The following is a 13,429-nucleotide window of genomic DNA, read 5'->3' as shown; positions in this document are numbered from 1 at the left end:
TTCTTACCGCCTCTTATTATTACCCCTGTGAAATCAGAAAGAGATGGAGCTTGTCCTCACCATCCAGGAGCTCATAGATGAGAACAAAGTTGTTTTTGATGTTCTCTTCACTGATCTTCCCGAAGTATGCAGTCATAACATCACACATCTTGTACAGGAACTCGAAGACCATAGCAGCATTCACATTCTGTTTGGTGACAGCAGCTAGCCAGATGTTGGAGCGCTTGACATGGAAGAAACTGGTGCGTGCTATGTTGGTGACTGGAGAACGAACCTGTTGCCGGGCATGGATGACATTGACACGGAAAGCATCCACTGCATTCCGCCTATAAAGGGTTTTACAGAAAGCAGAAGGGAGCAACTGTAAATAGTAAGATGCCACTATAAAAACAAAGCTTTTGAAGTCAAACTGCATATCAACCATCATCCTCAACTGCTCAAAAAAGTAGGCGACTAAGAGCTAGAAGATTATGCAGTCAAAACTTGTGTGTGTATAGATTAAAGATTTCAGGGAGTTGTAGTACTGTCAAAGTAATAAGCCAATTCAGGAAAGGAATTCTTGAGCCCCTAGAACAAAGATGGGCAACCAGAGTCCTCAAGAGCCAAAATCCAGTTGGTTTTCCAGATTTCCATAATGAATGTACAGGATACCGATTTGCATGTACTGCTTCTACTGTATGCAATTAAGATTTCATGCATATTGTGGAAATCTGGAAAACCCAACTAAATTGTGCCTCTTGAGGACTGTGGCTGCCCACCCCTGCTCTAAAACACAGGTCTTTTCTAAAAGATGGATCATAGCTGCACTCTGAGATCAAGAGCAGTTGGTTTTTGGTTTTTTTTAAACCAACTGCAGCTGATAATGTTATATCCTTCTGAAAAAAGGAGACATTTAAGGCGAAAGAGATCTTGCCATTTATCCTACATGTTTAAATGGCAAGATCTGTAGCACCTCAAAGCCTGAGCTGGGAATAACAAAGACCACGAACCACCACAACTGTACTGGATTTAGAGAAACTATAGTATGCCTCCTAGATTAAGGTAAGGAACTATGTGTCAGAAGTATTTTTACAGAACCAGCACAAAAAAAAAAAAAAAAAAAAAAAACAGGCGATCAAATACTGACATATATTTTACCAATTACACTGTAAACATCACATTTTGCAATTATGAATATGCTGTTATATTATATAAATGAAATCATCAGGCTCTTAGAATCTTAGCTTTCCAAAGCATAGGTCATAGCTTAGCAAGGTTAAGTTGTAGTGAGGTATAGTCGTCATTGTGACCACTGAACTACATTACATTTACCACCACCCTAGGAAGAAACTTGTCCAACATCCTCAGCCCAGAACAAAGGGCATCAGTTACTACCTCAAAGCAAGGAAATGCTAACCCTGGTGTTCCTTTTAGTTGCATCTAGGAAGACTTAACTGCTGATATGCACACTAAGCAGAAAGGAAAGTGGTCTTCAGAACTAATCTCCCAAAGGCTGACAGGGGAAGTACACATCCTGTCATGCTTCTTAACATATAGATCTTTTTGTTTTGCATCTTGAAGACTTTCAGATGTCTAATTCCTCCCTCCCCAATTTAGCTGACTTCTGAAATTAGCACATTTCTACTTTTGCCCTGATTAAACCATTGTTTATCATATTAACCCACTACTGCCCAATGTTCCCATATGTGGGAACAATGGGCACTAATGGGTTAAAGCACTTATGGTACAGCAAAGTAACAAAGTTCAATTTCTAAAGCTAGATCAAGGTCTATGTGGGTAACGTTAGCTGGTTTTAAAAGTCTTCTTCTATTCCTACAGCTAAGTAGGATCCTCAGAATACAGTAGTGTATAAACTACTAAAGACTGTCAAATTGGGCATTCAGCTCTAAATGCAAGGTACAGCCTTATGTATGAAGAACTACAAGATATGAATTGCACATTTAAGCAGTTTGCACAGTAGTGCAAAATAATCGTATATGCCATGCATCTTACCTATTGCTATCACAGCCAATGAAGAGATGATGTGATGGACAGAAATGGTGCCAGCAAGGAGGAGATTGTCAGCAACAAGAGAAAGGGTTAGAAAAAAAAAAAAACCCACACAAAAAAATGAAACCACCATTCCCAAATGAAATATGCAAAAGAGCCAAAATGAGCAACAGAAAAATCAGGAGGAGACACAATAGCAGTGCAGCTTACGAAGATCCCTCACCCCAAAAGTCATATTAAAGAACTGCAAACTCCCTAGACAGGGTCCTCATGTTTTCCAAGATAATTATTCATAAGTTTAAGAGAGTGAAAAGTATAAGCCTCAGATGGGTGCCAGCCTATAGCTTTTCACTTTTAAGAGTAGTGAAACCACAGTCTCTCTACCCTTTAGACACAGGTGAATCTCATTAAAAGCAAACCAAATTATTCCAGAACAGGGGAAGACCACAGATAACAAAATGTTCCACATCAACTACATAGCAGTTTATTCCTTTCTTTCTGGAATGGGAGTGGGTGCAATAATATAAAAACATGTCTACAGAGCAGTTAGGTAAGAGGGAGCCAAAAAAAACCCAAACACACATCACAATGTAATACACTAGTTACTTTCAATGATTCCAAAGGCTACATGAAATATTCCAGTTGAAACAAACAAAAAAACTTTATAAATATAAAGAATATATAGTTAACCTATAGGTTAGACCTTATTAGGCTAAATGAATTTCTGATTAGGTTTCGAGGGCTGTATGTCATTTCCAAAAGGAAAGAGCACAAACAGGAAATTAAGGACTATCAGGACTTTGCCATCTTCCCAGGTGGGTCCTGGACTGGTTTGAAACAGGACTCAAAGAAAATAAATAAAAAAGCAAGGATAAGTTTCTCCTTCCTTATCCTGTTAGACCAGACTGGGCAGGAGGAAGACCAGGCCTCCTGCAATACAGCTCCATCACAGAAGAGGGCAGCGAGGACCAAGTGGCTGACTGCTCAAGCTTCAGCTCAAAAGGTTACCTGAGCTCTACTTGAGTTATGCTTTGAGACCTGCTGGAACCTCAGCATTCTCCTCAGGATCTTCTGAATGGCTGTGCCATCTAGATGATTTTACTGACCACCTGGTTAGCAAATATTTCTGGAAAGAATTCCTGACTCCAAGGAACAATAATAATTTTGAAGCTGCTTTATCTTTGTGCAGCCTATGAAACATGAAAAAAAAAAAAAAAAAAGGGCGTCTCCCCTCCAAATAACTTCAGCTTATGGAGGGTCCACAAATTTAAAGTTGTTAACCTTTGGTTTATTTAAAAGGTTTTTACCCCACCTTTAATAGGCTAACACAGTTTACAAAGTCAGAAAAGACTTTACAAAACAGGCCAAATTCAGCAAACATCAAGGACACAGTATTGAAAGATGCATTGTAGTGAAACAGCTTCTCAGATCGAGACCAGACAAACTAGGTACCAAAAGCGAAACCAAAAATCTAGCTTTCAAAAGAAAATAAAATTGGTTTAGATAAGCAAAGAAATTCAATTTAAAGAAAAATAATGTACAAACAGCAGAGGCTGCACACCCCCCCCCCCCCCCCCGAGTCAACTTGGATAACACAGCATTGTCTTAATGGGATTTGACAAAATTCAGGTGAGAACAAGGATTTCTTAGCTACCTTCACATGAAATGCAAAAACTCAATGACATTCCCTACAAAACTAATGTAGAGGAGTAGCCTAGTGGTTAGTGCAGCGGACTTTGATCCTGGGGAACTGGGTGCGATTCCCACTACAGCTCCTTGTGACTCTGGGAAAGTCACTTAACCCTCCATTGCCCCAGGTACAAAATAAGTACCTGTATATATGTAAACTGCTTTGAATGTAGTTGCAAAATACCACAGAAAGGCGGTATATCAAGTCCCATTTCCCTAGATGGAGATCCAAGTTTATGTCAAGGATTTTTTTGCCCTTTGTATCTGCTGTTTCAACAGAGACCCTATGATGTCACTGATGCTTCCATGACAAAAAAAAAAAGCTTGAATGGGAGCTATGCTATCTAAAAAAAAAAAAAAAGGACCTCAACAGTCCCAGAAGATGCCATGATCTCCTAAAGAAAGAAAAGATTCTTAAGGGGGGGGGGGGGGGGGGAGGGAAGCGGCAGTGAACAGGAGGAAATAACCACACTGTAGAGACATCTAGTCTGGTTAATTAGCAGAAACCCCAGAATCAAATAATGGTTAGACCAGACCTGGAAACAGGAAAACAAGAGAAGGAATTCAAACAAGGGTCATACCTGAATCCAACAAGTAGCCTGCAATATGAAGAGGAGCAGAGAAAACTGAAGCAATCTAATTCAGATGAGAAAGGGATATATAAACATTAAAATCACCTAAAAGTCTGCTAAAATCTGTCTGGAATTCTTTTTATCATCAGCTGGTAAAGCAGGTGAACAGTAAACACATACGTAAAGGCAAAATGACCAACTCTGACAAGAATCTCTGGACAAAGTGGTTGGCAGTTCTGAAAAAGTTCTGCAGAACCCCCCCCCCCAAAAAAAAACAAACAAACAAACAAAAAAAAACACACTACCTCCTTGAAAAGCAAGAAAAATTAGAGTAACTGAGAGGGAGACCTGGTGTCTTCCAAGGCTCAAGGACTGTGCTTTATTGAAACTTGGCTTAGAGTTGGGGAGGAATCCTACACACACAGTAACAGTAAATAACCAACATGATCCGTCCTGTCTGCCAACAAAGGCAAAGCTGCAGCTGCCACTCTGTGCGGGTTATAGTCATTCATCCTTAAAACAGTGCCAACATATAAACATTGCATTTAACTACCTATATGTTGTTGGCATGATATAACAAATGGAAGAGGAAGGTGTCATCTGTTCCAAAAACTAGGCTCATGGAGTTAAAAATGAGCAACTGAAGAGTGGGGAAAAAAAAAGATAAAAATTGCCTTAGGCACATTGTAACTAACAAGAGCAAGCCTCGAGGACCATGCCCCCAAGCAGCTGCGTGCTTCTTTGGCGCTAACGCCACTAGCAGAAAGACTTCTGGAGATGTTCTTAAGAGTCGTGTGACCTGATGAACCAGAACTTGGGGGCTGAAGTTGCTAACACCATGTATATCTATAGCCACCACTGAACTTACCGAATGTGGAAATCACATGCAAATAAGATGAATAGGAAGTCTATGTGCAGCTCTGTAGAGAAAGCGCCTAGCACTTGTGCAGAACAGTCTTGCGGTAAGCATTTGTTCTGCGTATGCCCAAGGGGGGGGAGAAGCAGAATGGCAACTACGTCATAGGTATTCATGGAAGATTATTGTAAACGCTACTGTTACGTGTAACACACACATGTACCACCACCCTCAGCCCTACCAGAAGATTTTGAACATTACAGGTAGGTGGTGCTCCTTTCTGTGCATCACAAGGAATGCTCATTTTAATATAACCAAGCTCGTTTACATATATTAGACTAGCATTTTCGGTTGCTGCTTCCATGAAAGATAAAAGGCGGCGAGACTCTTTGCGTATTAGGTACACAATGTGTGCACTAAACTGGTTAAAGCGAGTCTAAATCAAACATTGCAAGCATGGCAGAACATGCTGGTATGTGACTTCAAGACAGCTCAATGGCCAATCAACTGAGATTTTTCTTTTGGGGGGGGGGGGGAGAAGGAGAAATTACTTTCAGAAGAATGGATGGTCAGCTGAAAGAGAGACAGGCAAGAACATCTGCAAGAAAGAGAAACTAAATGGCACCAAGACTGTTTCAATGACCAATCCTTCAGTGAAAATGGATTCAAAAGGCAGCTTGGAAAAAGTCTTTACAAAGAAAACGGAGCTCCCAAGGGGGCACCACCCCTAACAGAAGACGTCCAGCTGCGCAGCCAGAGATCTCAACTTTGCCTCTGAAACTGTGTGAACACTTGAACCTTTAGAGGAACAAGGCTAGGCCCTGATCAAGACCACCAAGATCAACAGGAGATCCACACACCATGAGATCTTCTGTTTACACCAAACTTTAAACCATCTTGAAAGTTAAAACCTTAAGGGAACAAGACAACGGTTCAAAAGGAGGTCTAGTAAGGGATGACAGCAACAAACTTAGGTCCCAGGCTGGAAAATTATACCGGCTCAGCGGGCGAAGCAGACAGACCCCTTTCAAAAAACATTACATCTTGTTGAGAAGCCAGAGATTTACCCTGCACTCTACCCTGAAAGCAGGATAATGCTGCCACCTGCACCATAAGGGAAGTGAGAGCCAAACCTTTATCAAAACCTTGCTGCAAAAAATCCAAAAGCTCTGCCAAGGAAGCAAGAAGAGGGGCGATATTTCACTCAGAACACCACTCTTCAAAAATCCACCAACTCTTGACATAACTCAAAGATGTCGAATGTCAGCGTGAAAAGCATAATGGAGTAACCCCTCTTCAGCAAACACGCCCGTTCAAGAGCCAGGCTGTAAGACAAAATTGAGCCAGGTCTGGACGAAGGATTGGACCTTGGCCGAGAAGGCCAACCTGATCCGGACGTTGAAGCGGAGGGGCTGACCAAAGACAAGAGATCCACATACCACAGTCTGTGAGGCCAATCCAGAACTACCAGGATCACTGGGCCCCCGTGTGACTCGGTCTTTTGAATGAGACGACCCAGGAGAGGTCACGGAGGAAAGAAATAGAGGAGACTCGGAGGCCACTGATGAAGCAGAACATTGATTCCTTCTGCCTTGGTGTCCTTTCTGTGACTGAAGAAGTGAGGCACTTTGGCGTTGAGACTTGTAGCAAACAGATCTACGAGAGGAGAATCCCACTGTTCCACAATCAACTGAAAAGCTTGCAGGCTGAGTGACCATTCTCCCAGATCGCGACTAACGGCTGAGAAAATCCACTTGGACATTCAGCACTCCCACCACATGCGAGGCTGAGATGGTGGCAAGATGACAGACTAAGGGCTCCCCTCCTTCCACCTGCTGGAGACTAAGAATACTGAATCTAGGGTCACATGGCAAGGGCTCTTATTGGCTGTAGAGTCAGAAGTTCTTAGTCTCCACCTGCTGGAAGGAGTGCACAACACATCAGTCCAATCCTGGGCCGGTCCAGAGGGATGCTAAGGAAATATTATTTGGCCAAATATAAATAATGAGCATTGAGCTTTAACAAATAAAAAAAAGAAGCAACATGAAATCGGAGATCAACTGTTAATTTCAGTAAGATTTAGCACAGTACAGCCCTGCATTATTTGTATTGAAATTTAAATCGCTATTCAGCTGAATACAAATAATGGTATTCAAGGCACTTGAATTTAATATATTGAGTACAGCCCTACTTGCTATGGAAGAATGCTAGACTTTTTCAAGAAGATAACAGGTGGGATGTTTGGGTGGTGGTTATCAACTATTTTGATACATGTACAGTTCTCAAGGACTAGTACTAGATGTACCATTACAAGCTAAACTGCAAAGCTTATCAAGCATTTAACTAGAATTGGATTGCAACAGTCACTGAGGCAGCAAGTTAAGCAGCTTCTTCCTTAGTATGTCAGTTACAGCCAATTAGTACATGGGATGTTTTGCAGGCTGCTTTAAGTAGCTTACATGCTCGCAAGGGAAATGCTAGGATCTGCCAGCATAGCAGGTGCAGATTAATAAGCCATGTGGTGCCAGACCCATCTGCAGCAGTGCAATCAGACTCCATAGTGCTACTCACCCAATGTCATCTCTGTACACCCGAGAGATCAAAACCTCCCCTTTGTGGTTATAAATGAATAAACCTCCAATCATGGTTGAGAGTTCAAGCTTCCCTTCCCATGGTAGTTAAGTCATACCTGGAATGAGAAAAGCATTTCATTTTTACCTTGTAGTTTGATTATGTTCTAGTAGCAAAACTTCAGTATTGACCAATTTACTTCAATCTATTCATACTTGGTGAATATCAAACCAGAAACAGAGTTTAAATACCTGTCACCAGCAAAAACATCCTGCATGTACCTTCTCTATTCTTCCCAATAAAAATACCATCTTGGCAGCCCAGGCAAGATGCATTCCACATATATTTACCAAGGTGGAAAGAAGAGAAAACAGCCAGCATAGTTAAAAGGTGAAGTGAAAGAGGCTATCACAGCAAAAAGAATGAAAACCCAAAGAAAATAAGAAGTAACAGAAGCATTGGCAAGTCAGATGCAAAAGCACTGATGAAGGATAAAAGAGAATATGAAAAAAAAAAAAAAACCAGAGGATAACTTTTTCAGGTACATCAGAAGCAGAAAGCCTGCAATGGAATCTGTGGGACAGTTAAATCACGAAGGAGCAAAAATACAAGCACTCAAGGAGGAGCCCATAGCAGAGAAACTGAATGAATTCTTTGCTTTGGTCTTTATGGAAGATAGAGCTACCCGTACAGGAAATGGTTTAAGGGTGATGATACGGAACAAAAAAAAAAAGAAATTTTGGTGAACCTTGAAGACGTATTGAGCCAAACTGAACAAGCAGTAAATCACCTGGACCAAATGGCATACATTCTAGATTACTGAAAGAACTCAAGCATAAAATTGCTGACCTGCTCTTAGCAATACGTAACCAGTCATTAAAATCCTCCATAATACCTAAAGATTGGAGGATAGTCAACATAATGCTGATTTTTAAAAAGGAGTGATCCAGAAAATTACAGATTGGTAAAAGTCTGACATCTGTGTTGGGTAAAAAAATTGTGGAAACTATTATAAAGAATAACATTACAGAAAACAAATAAAAACGGTTTAATGGGACAGAGTCAGCATGGGTTTAGCCAAGGGAAGTCTTGCCTCAATTTGCTTCATTTCTTTGAAGGTGTGAACATAACAGAAAGAACATAAGAGTAGCCATACTGGGTCAGACCAATAGTCCATCTAGCCCAGTATCCTGTTCCCAACAGTGGTCACTCCAGGTCGCAAGTATCTGGCAAAAACCCAAATTGTGTCAACATTCCATTCTATAAATTCCAGGACAAGTAGTTGCTTCCCCATGTCTGCTATAGACTTTTCCTCCAGGAACTTGTCCAAACCTCTTTTAAACCCAGATACGCTAACCGCTGTTAGTGCATCCTCTGGCGAAGAGCTCCAGAGCTTTCTATTCGAGTGAAAAAAAAAATCCTCCTATTTGCTTTAAAAAGTATTTCCATGTAATTTCCTTGAATGTCCACTAGACTTTGTATTTTTGGAACGAGTAAAAATCGTTTTACTTCACAACTCAAGATGTTGTAGACCTCAAATCATATCTCCACTCATCCCTCTCTTTTAAAGATGAAGAGCCCTAACCTTTTTAACCCTTCCTCATGTGAGAGGAATTCCATCCCCTTTATCATTTTGGTCGCTCTTCTTTGAACCTTTTCTAATTCTGCTATTTTTTTTTTTAGAAATACAGAGACCAGAACTGAATGCAATACTCAAGGTGTGGTCGCACCATGGAGTGATAGAGGCATAATAGTATTTTCGGTCTTAGTCACCATCCCTATCATCCCATTTCTGGCCGCCGCCGAACACTGAGCAGATGTCAGCATATTATCTACGACACCCAAATCTTTTTGTTGAGTGCTGACCCCCCCACCCCCAAGGTGGACCCTTGCATCATCATGTAACTATAATGCAGATTATTCTTCCCATAGTAACATAGTAAATGGCGGCAGGTAAAGACCTGTGCGGTCCATCCAGTCTGCCAACAAATGTGTATCAACAAATTTCCAATGTGAATCACCTTGCATTTGTCCACATTACATTTTGTTTGCCGTTTGGATGACCAGTCTTCCAATTTCCTAAGGTCTTCCTGCAGTATTTCACAGTCCGCATGTGTTTTAACAACCTTGAATAGTTTTGTGTCATCTGCAAATTTAATCACCTCACTCGTCATTCCAATTTCCATATCATTTATAAATGTTTATAGCACTGGTCCAAGTACAGATCCTTGTGGCACGCCTCTACTCACCCTTCTCTATTGAGAGAAATGACCATTTAACCCTACCCTCTGCTTTCTGTCCAATAATCAATTCCTAATCCACACCAGAACCTTGCCTCCTTACCCATGACTCATTTTCTCAGAAGTCTCATCAGGAACTGTCAAAAGCTTTCTGAAAGCGAATGCTACATACCTGTAGAAGGTATTCTCCGAGGACAGCAGGCTGATTGTTCTCACTGATGGGTGACGTCCACGGCAGCCCCTCCAATCGGAAACTTCACTAGCAAAGTCCTTTGCTAGCCCTCGCGCGCCCGCGCGCACCGCACATGCACGGCCGTCTTCCCGCCCGAAACCGGCTCGAGCCGGCCAGTCCAGTATGTAGCAAGACAATACACTTCAAGGGAAGACACAACTCCAAAGGGGAGGCGGGCGGGTTTGTGAGAACAATCAGCCTGCTGTCCTCGGAGAATACCTTCTACAGGTATGTAGCATTCGCTTTCTCCGAGGACAAGCAGGCTGCTTGTTCTCACTGATGGGGTATCCCTAGCCCCCAGGCTCACTCAACACAATAACATTGGTCAACTGGGCCTCGCAACGGCGAGGACATAACTGAGATTGACCTAAAAAATTTACCAACTAACTGAGAGTGTAGCCTGGAACAGAACAAACAGGGCCCTCGGGGGGTGGAGTTGGATCCTAAAGCCCAAACAGGTTCTGAAGAACTGACTGCCCGAACCGACTGTCGCGTCGGGTATCCTGCTGCAGGCAGTAATGAGATGTGAATGTGTGGACAGATGACCACGTCGCAGCTTTGCAAATTTCTTCAATGGAGGCTGACTTCAAGTGGGCTACCGACGCAGCCATGGCTCTAACATTATGAGCCGTGACATGACCCTCAAGAGCCAGCCCCGCCTGGGCGTAAGTGAAGGAAATGCAATCTGCTAGCCAATTGGATATGGTGCGTTTCCCTACAGCCACTCCCCTCCTATTGGGGTCAAAAGAAACAAACAATTGGGCGGACTGTCTGGTGGGCTGTGTCCGCTCCAGGTAGAAGGCCAATGCTCTCTTGCAGTCCAATGTGTGCAGCTGACGTTCAGCAGGGCAGGAATGAGGACGGGGAAAGAATGTTGGCAAGACAATTGACTGGTTCAGATGGAACTCCGACACGACCTTTGGCAGAAACTTAGGGTGAGTGCGGAGGACTACTCTGTTGTGATGAAATTTGGTGTAAGGGGCCTGGGCTACCAGGGCCTGAAGCTCACTGACTCTACGAGCCGAAGTAACTGCCACCAAGAAAATGACCTTCCAGGTCAAGTACTTCGGATGGCAGGAATTCAGTGGCTCAAAAGGAGGTTTCATCAGCTGGGTGAGAACGACATTGAGATCCCATGACACTGTAGGAGGCTTGACAGGGGGCTTTGACAAAAGCAAACCTCTCATGAAGCGAACAACTAAAGGCTGTCCTGAGATCGGCTTACCTTCCACTTGGTAATGGTATGCACTGATTGCACTAAGGTGAACCCTTACGGAGTTGGTCTTCAGACCAGACTCAGACAAGTGCAGAAGGTATTCAAGCAGGGTCTGTGTAGGACAAGAGCGAGGATCTAGGGCCTTGCTGTCACACCAGACGGCAAACCTCCTCCAATGAAAGAAGTAACTTCTCTTAGTGGAGTCTTTCCTGGAAGCAAGCAAGATGCGGGAGACACCCTCTGGCAGACCCAAAGAGGCAAAGTCTACGCCCTCAACATCCAGGCCGTGAGAGCCAGGGACTGGAGGTTGGGATGCAGAAGAGCCCCGTCGTCCTGCGTGATGAGGGTCGGAAAACACTCCAATCTCCACGGTTCTTCGGAGGATAACTCCAGAAGAAGAGGGAACCAGATCTGACGCGGCCAAAAGGGAGCAATCAGAATCATGGTGCCTCGGTCTTGCTTGAGTTTCAAGCAAGTCTTCCCCACCAGAGGTATGGGAGGATAAGCATACAGCAGACCTTCCCCCCAATCCAGGAGGAAGGCATCCGACGCCAGTCTGCCGTGGGCCTGAAGCCTGGAACAGAACTGAGGGACCTTGTGGTTCACTTGAGATGCGAAGAGATCCACCAGGGGGGTGCCCCACGCCTGGAAGATCTGTCGCACCACACGGGAATTGAGCGACCACTCGTGAGGTTGCATAATCCTGCTCAACCTGTCGGCCAGACTGTTGTTTACGCCTGCCAGATATGTGGCTTGGAGCACCATGCCCTGACGGCGAGCCCAGAGCCACATGCTGACGGCTTCCTGACACAGGGGGCGAGATCCGGTGCCCCCCTGCTTGTTGACATAGTACATGGCAACCTGATTGTCTGTCTGAATTTGGATAATTTGGTGGGACAGCCGATCTCTGAAAGCCTTCAGAGCGTTCCAGATCGCTCGCAACTCCAGAAGATTGATCTGTAGATCGCGTTCTTGGAGGGACCAACTTCCTTGGGTGTGAAGCCCATCGACATGAGCTCCCCATCCCAGGAGAGACGCATCCGTGGTCAGCACTTTTTGTGGCTGAGGAATTTGGAAGTGACGTCCCAGAGTCAAATTGGAGCAAATCGTCCACCAAAACAGGGATTCGAGAAAACTCGTGGACAGGTGGATCACGTCCTCTAGACCCCCAGCGGCCTGATACCACTGGGAGGCTAGGGTCCATTGAGCAGATCTCATGTGAAGGCGGGCCATGGGAGTCACATGAACTGTGGAGGCCATGTGGCCCAGCAATCTCAACATCTGCCGAGCTGTGATCTGCTGGGACGCTCGCACCCGCGAGACGAGGGACAACAAGTTGTTGGCTCTCGTCTCTGGGAGATAGGCGCGAGCCGTCCGAGAATCCAGCAGGGCTCCGATGAATTCGAGTTTCTGCACTGGGAGAAGATGGGACTTTGGGTAATTTATCACAAACCCCAGTAGCTCCAGGAGGCGAATAGTCATCTGCATGGACTGCAGGGCTCCTGCCTCGGACGTGTTCTTCACCAGCCAATCGTCGAGATATGGGAACACGTGCACCCCCAGCCTGCGAAGCGCCGCTGCTACCACAGCTAGGCACTTTGTGAACACCCTGGGTGCAGAGGCGAGCCCAAAGGGTAGCACACAGTACTGGAAGTGGCGTGTGCCCAGCTGAAATCGCAGATACTGTCTGTGAGCTGGCAGTATCGGGATGTGCGTATAGGCATCCTTCAAGTCCAGAGAGCATAGCCAATCGTTTTGCTGAATCATGGGGAGAAGGGTGCCCAGGGAAAGCATCCTGAACGTTTCTTTTACGAGATACTTGTTCAGGGCCCTTAGGTCTAGGATGGGACGCATCCCCCCTGTTTTCTTTTCCACAAGGAAGTACCTGGAATAGAATCCCAGCCCTTCTTGCCCGGATGGCACGGGCTCGACCGCATTGGCGCTGAGAAGGGCGGAGAGTTCCTCTGCAAGTACCTGCTTGTGCTGGAAGCTGTAAGACTGAGCTCCCGGTGGACAATTTGGAGGTTTTGAGGCCAAATTGAGGGTGTATCCTTGCCGGACTAT

At 44.3% G+C, this 13,429-nt stretch overlaps 1 protein-coding gene across 3 annotated transcripts in view; it reads right to left on the bottom strand.

The window, feature by feature from the left end:
• The window catches only part of AP2M1 (adaptor related protein complex 2 subunit mu 1), a 73,206-nt gene that overhangs the window by 42,964 nt on the left and 16,813 nt on the right, over window positions 1–13,429 (bottom strand). For all 3 annotated transcript variants that reach the window (XM_030216824.1, XM_030216826.1, XM_030216825.1), the window contains exons 2-3: window positions 7,678–7,795; window positions 61–326 (exon numbers count right to left, since the gene is read on the bottom strand). In XM_030216824.1, coding sequence (XP_030072684.1) covers window positions 61–326; window positions 7,678–7,751 — 340 coding nt within the window. In that variant the 5' untranslated portion in view covers window positions 7,752–7,795. The remainder of the gene's footprint in view (window positions 1–60; window positions 327–7,677; window positions 7,796–13,429) is intronic.

The sequence above is a fragment of the Microcaecilia unicolor genome, chromosome 10 (assembly GCF_901765095.1).
Source record: "Microcaecilia unicolor chromosome 10, aMicUni1.1, whole genome shotgun sequence".
In the NCBI taxonomy this organism is placed as follows: domain Eukaryota; kingdom Metazoa; phylum Chordata; class Amphibia; order Gymnophiona; family Siphonopidae; genus Microcaecilia; species Microcaecilia unicolor.
The sequence above is the reverse complement of the archived record's forward strand: the minus strand, read 5'-3'. Positions and strand labels throughout refer to the sequence as shown.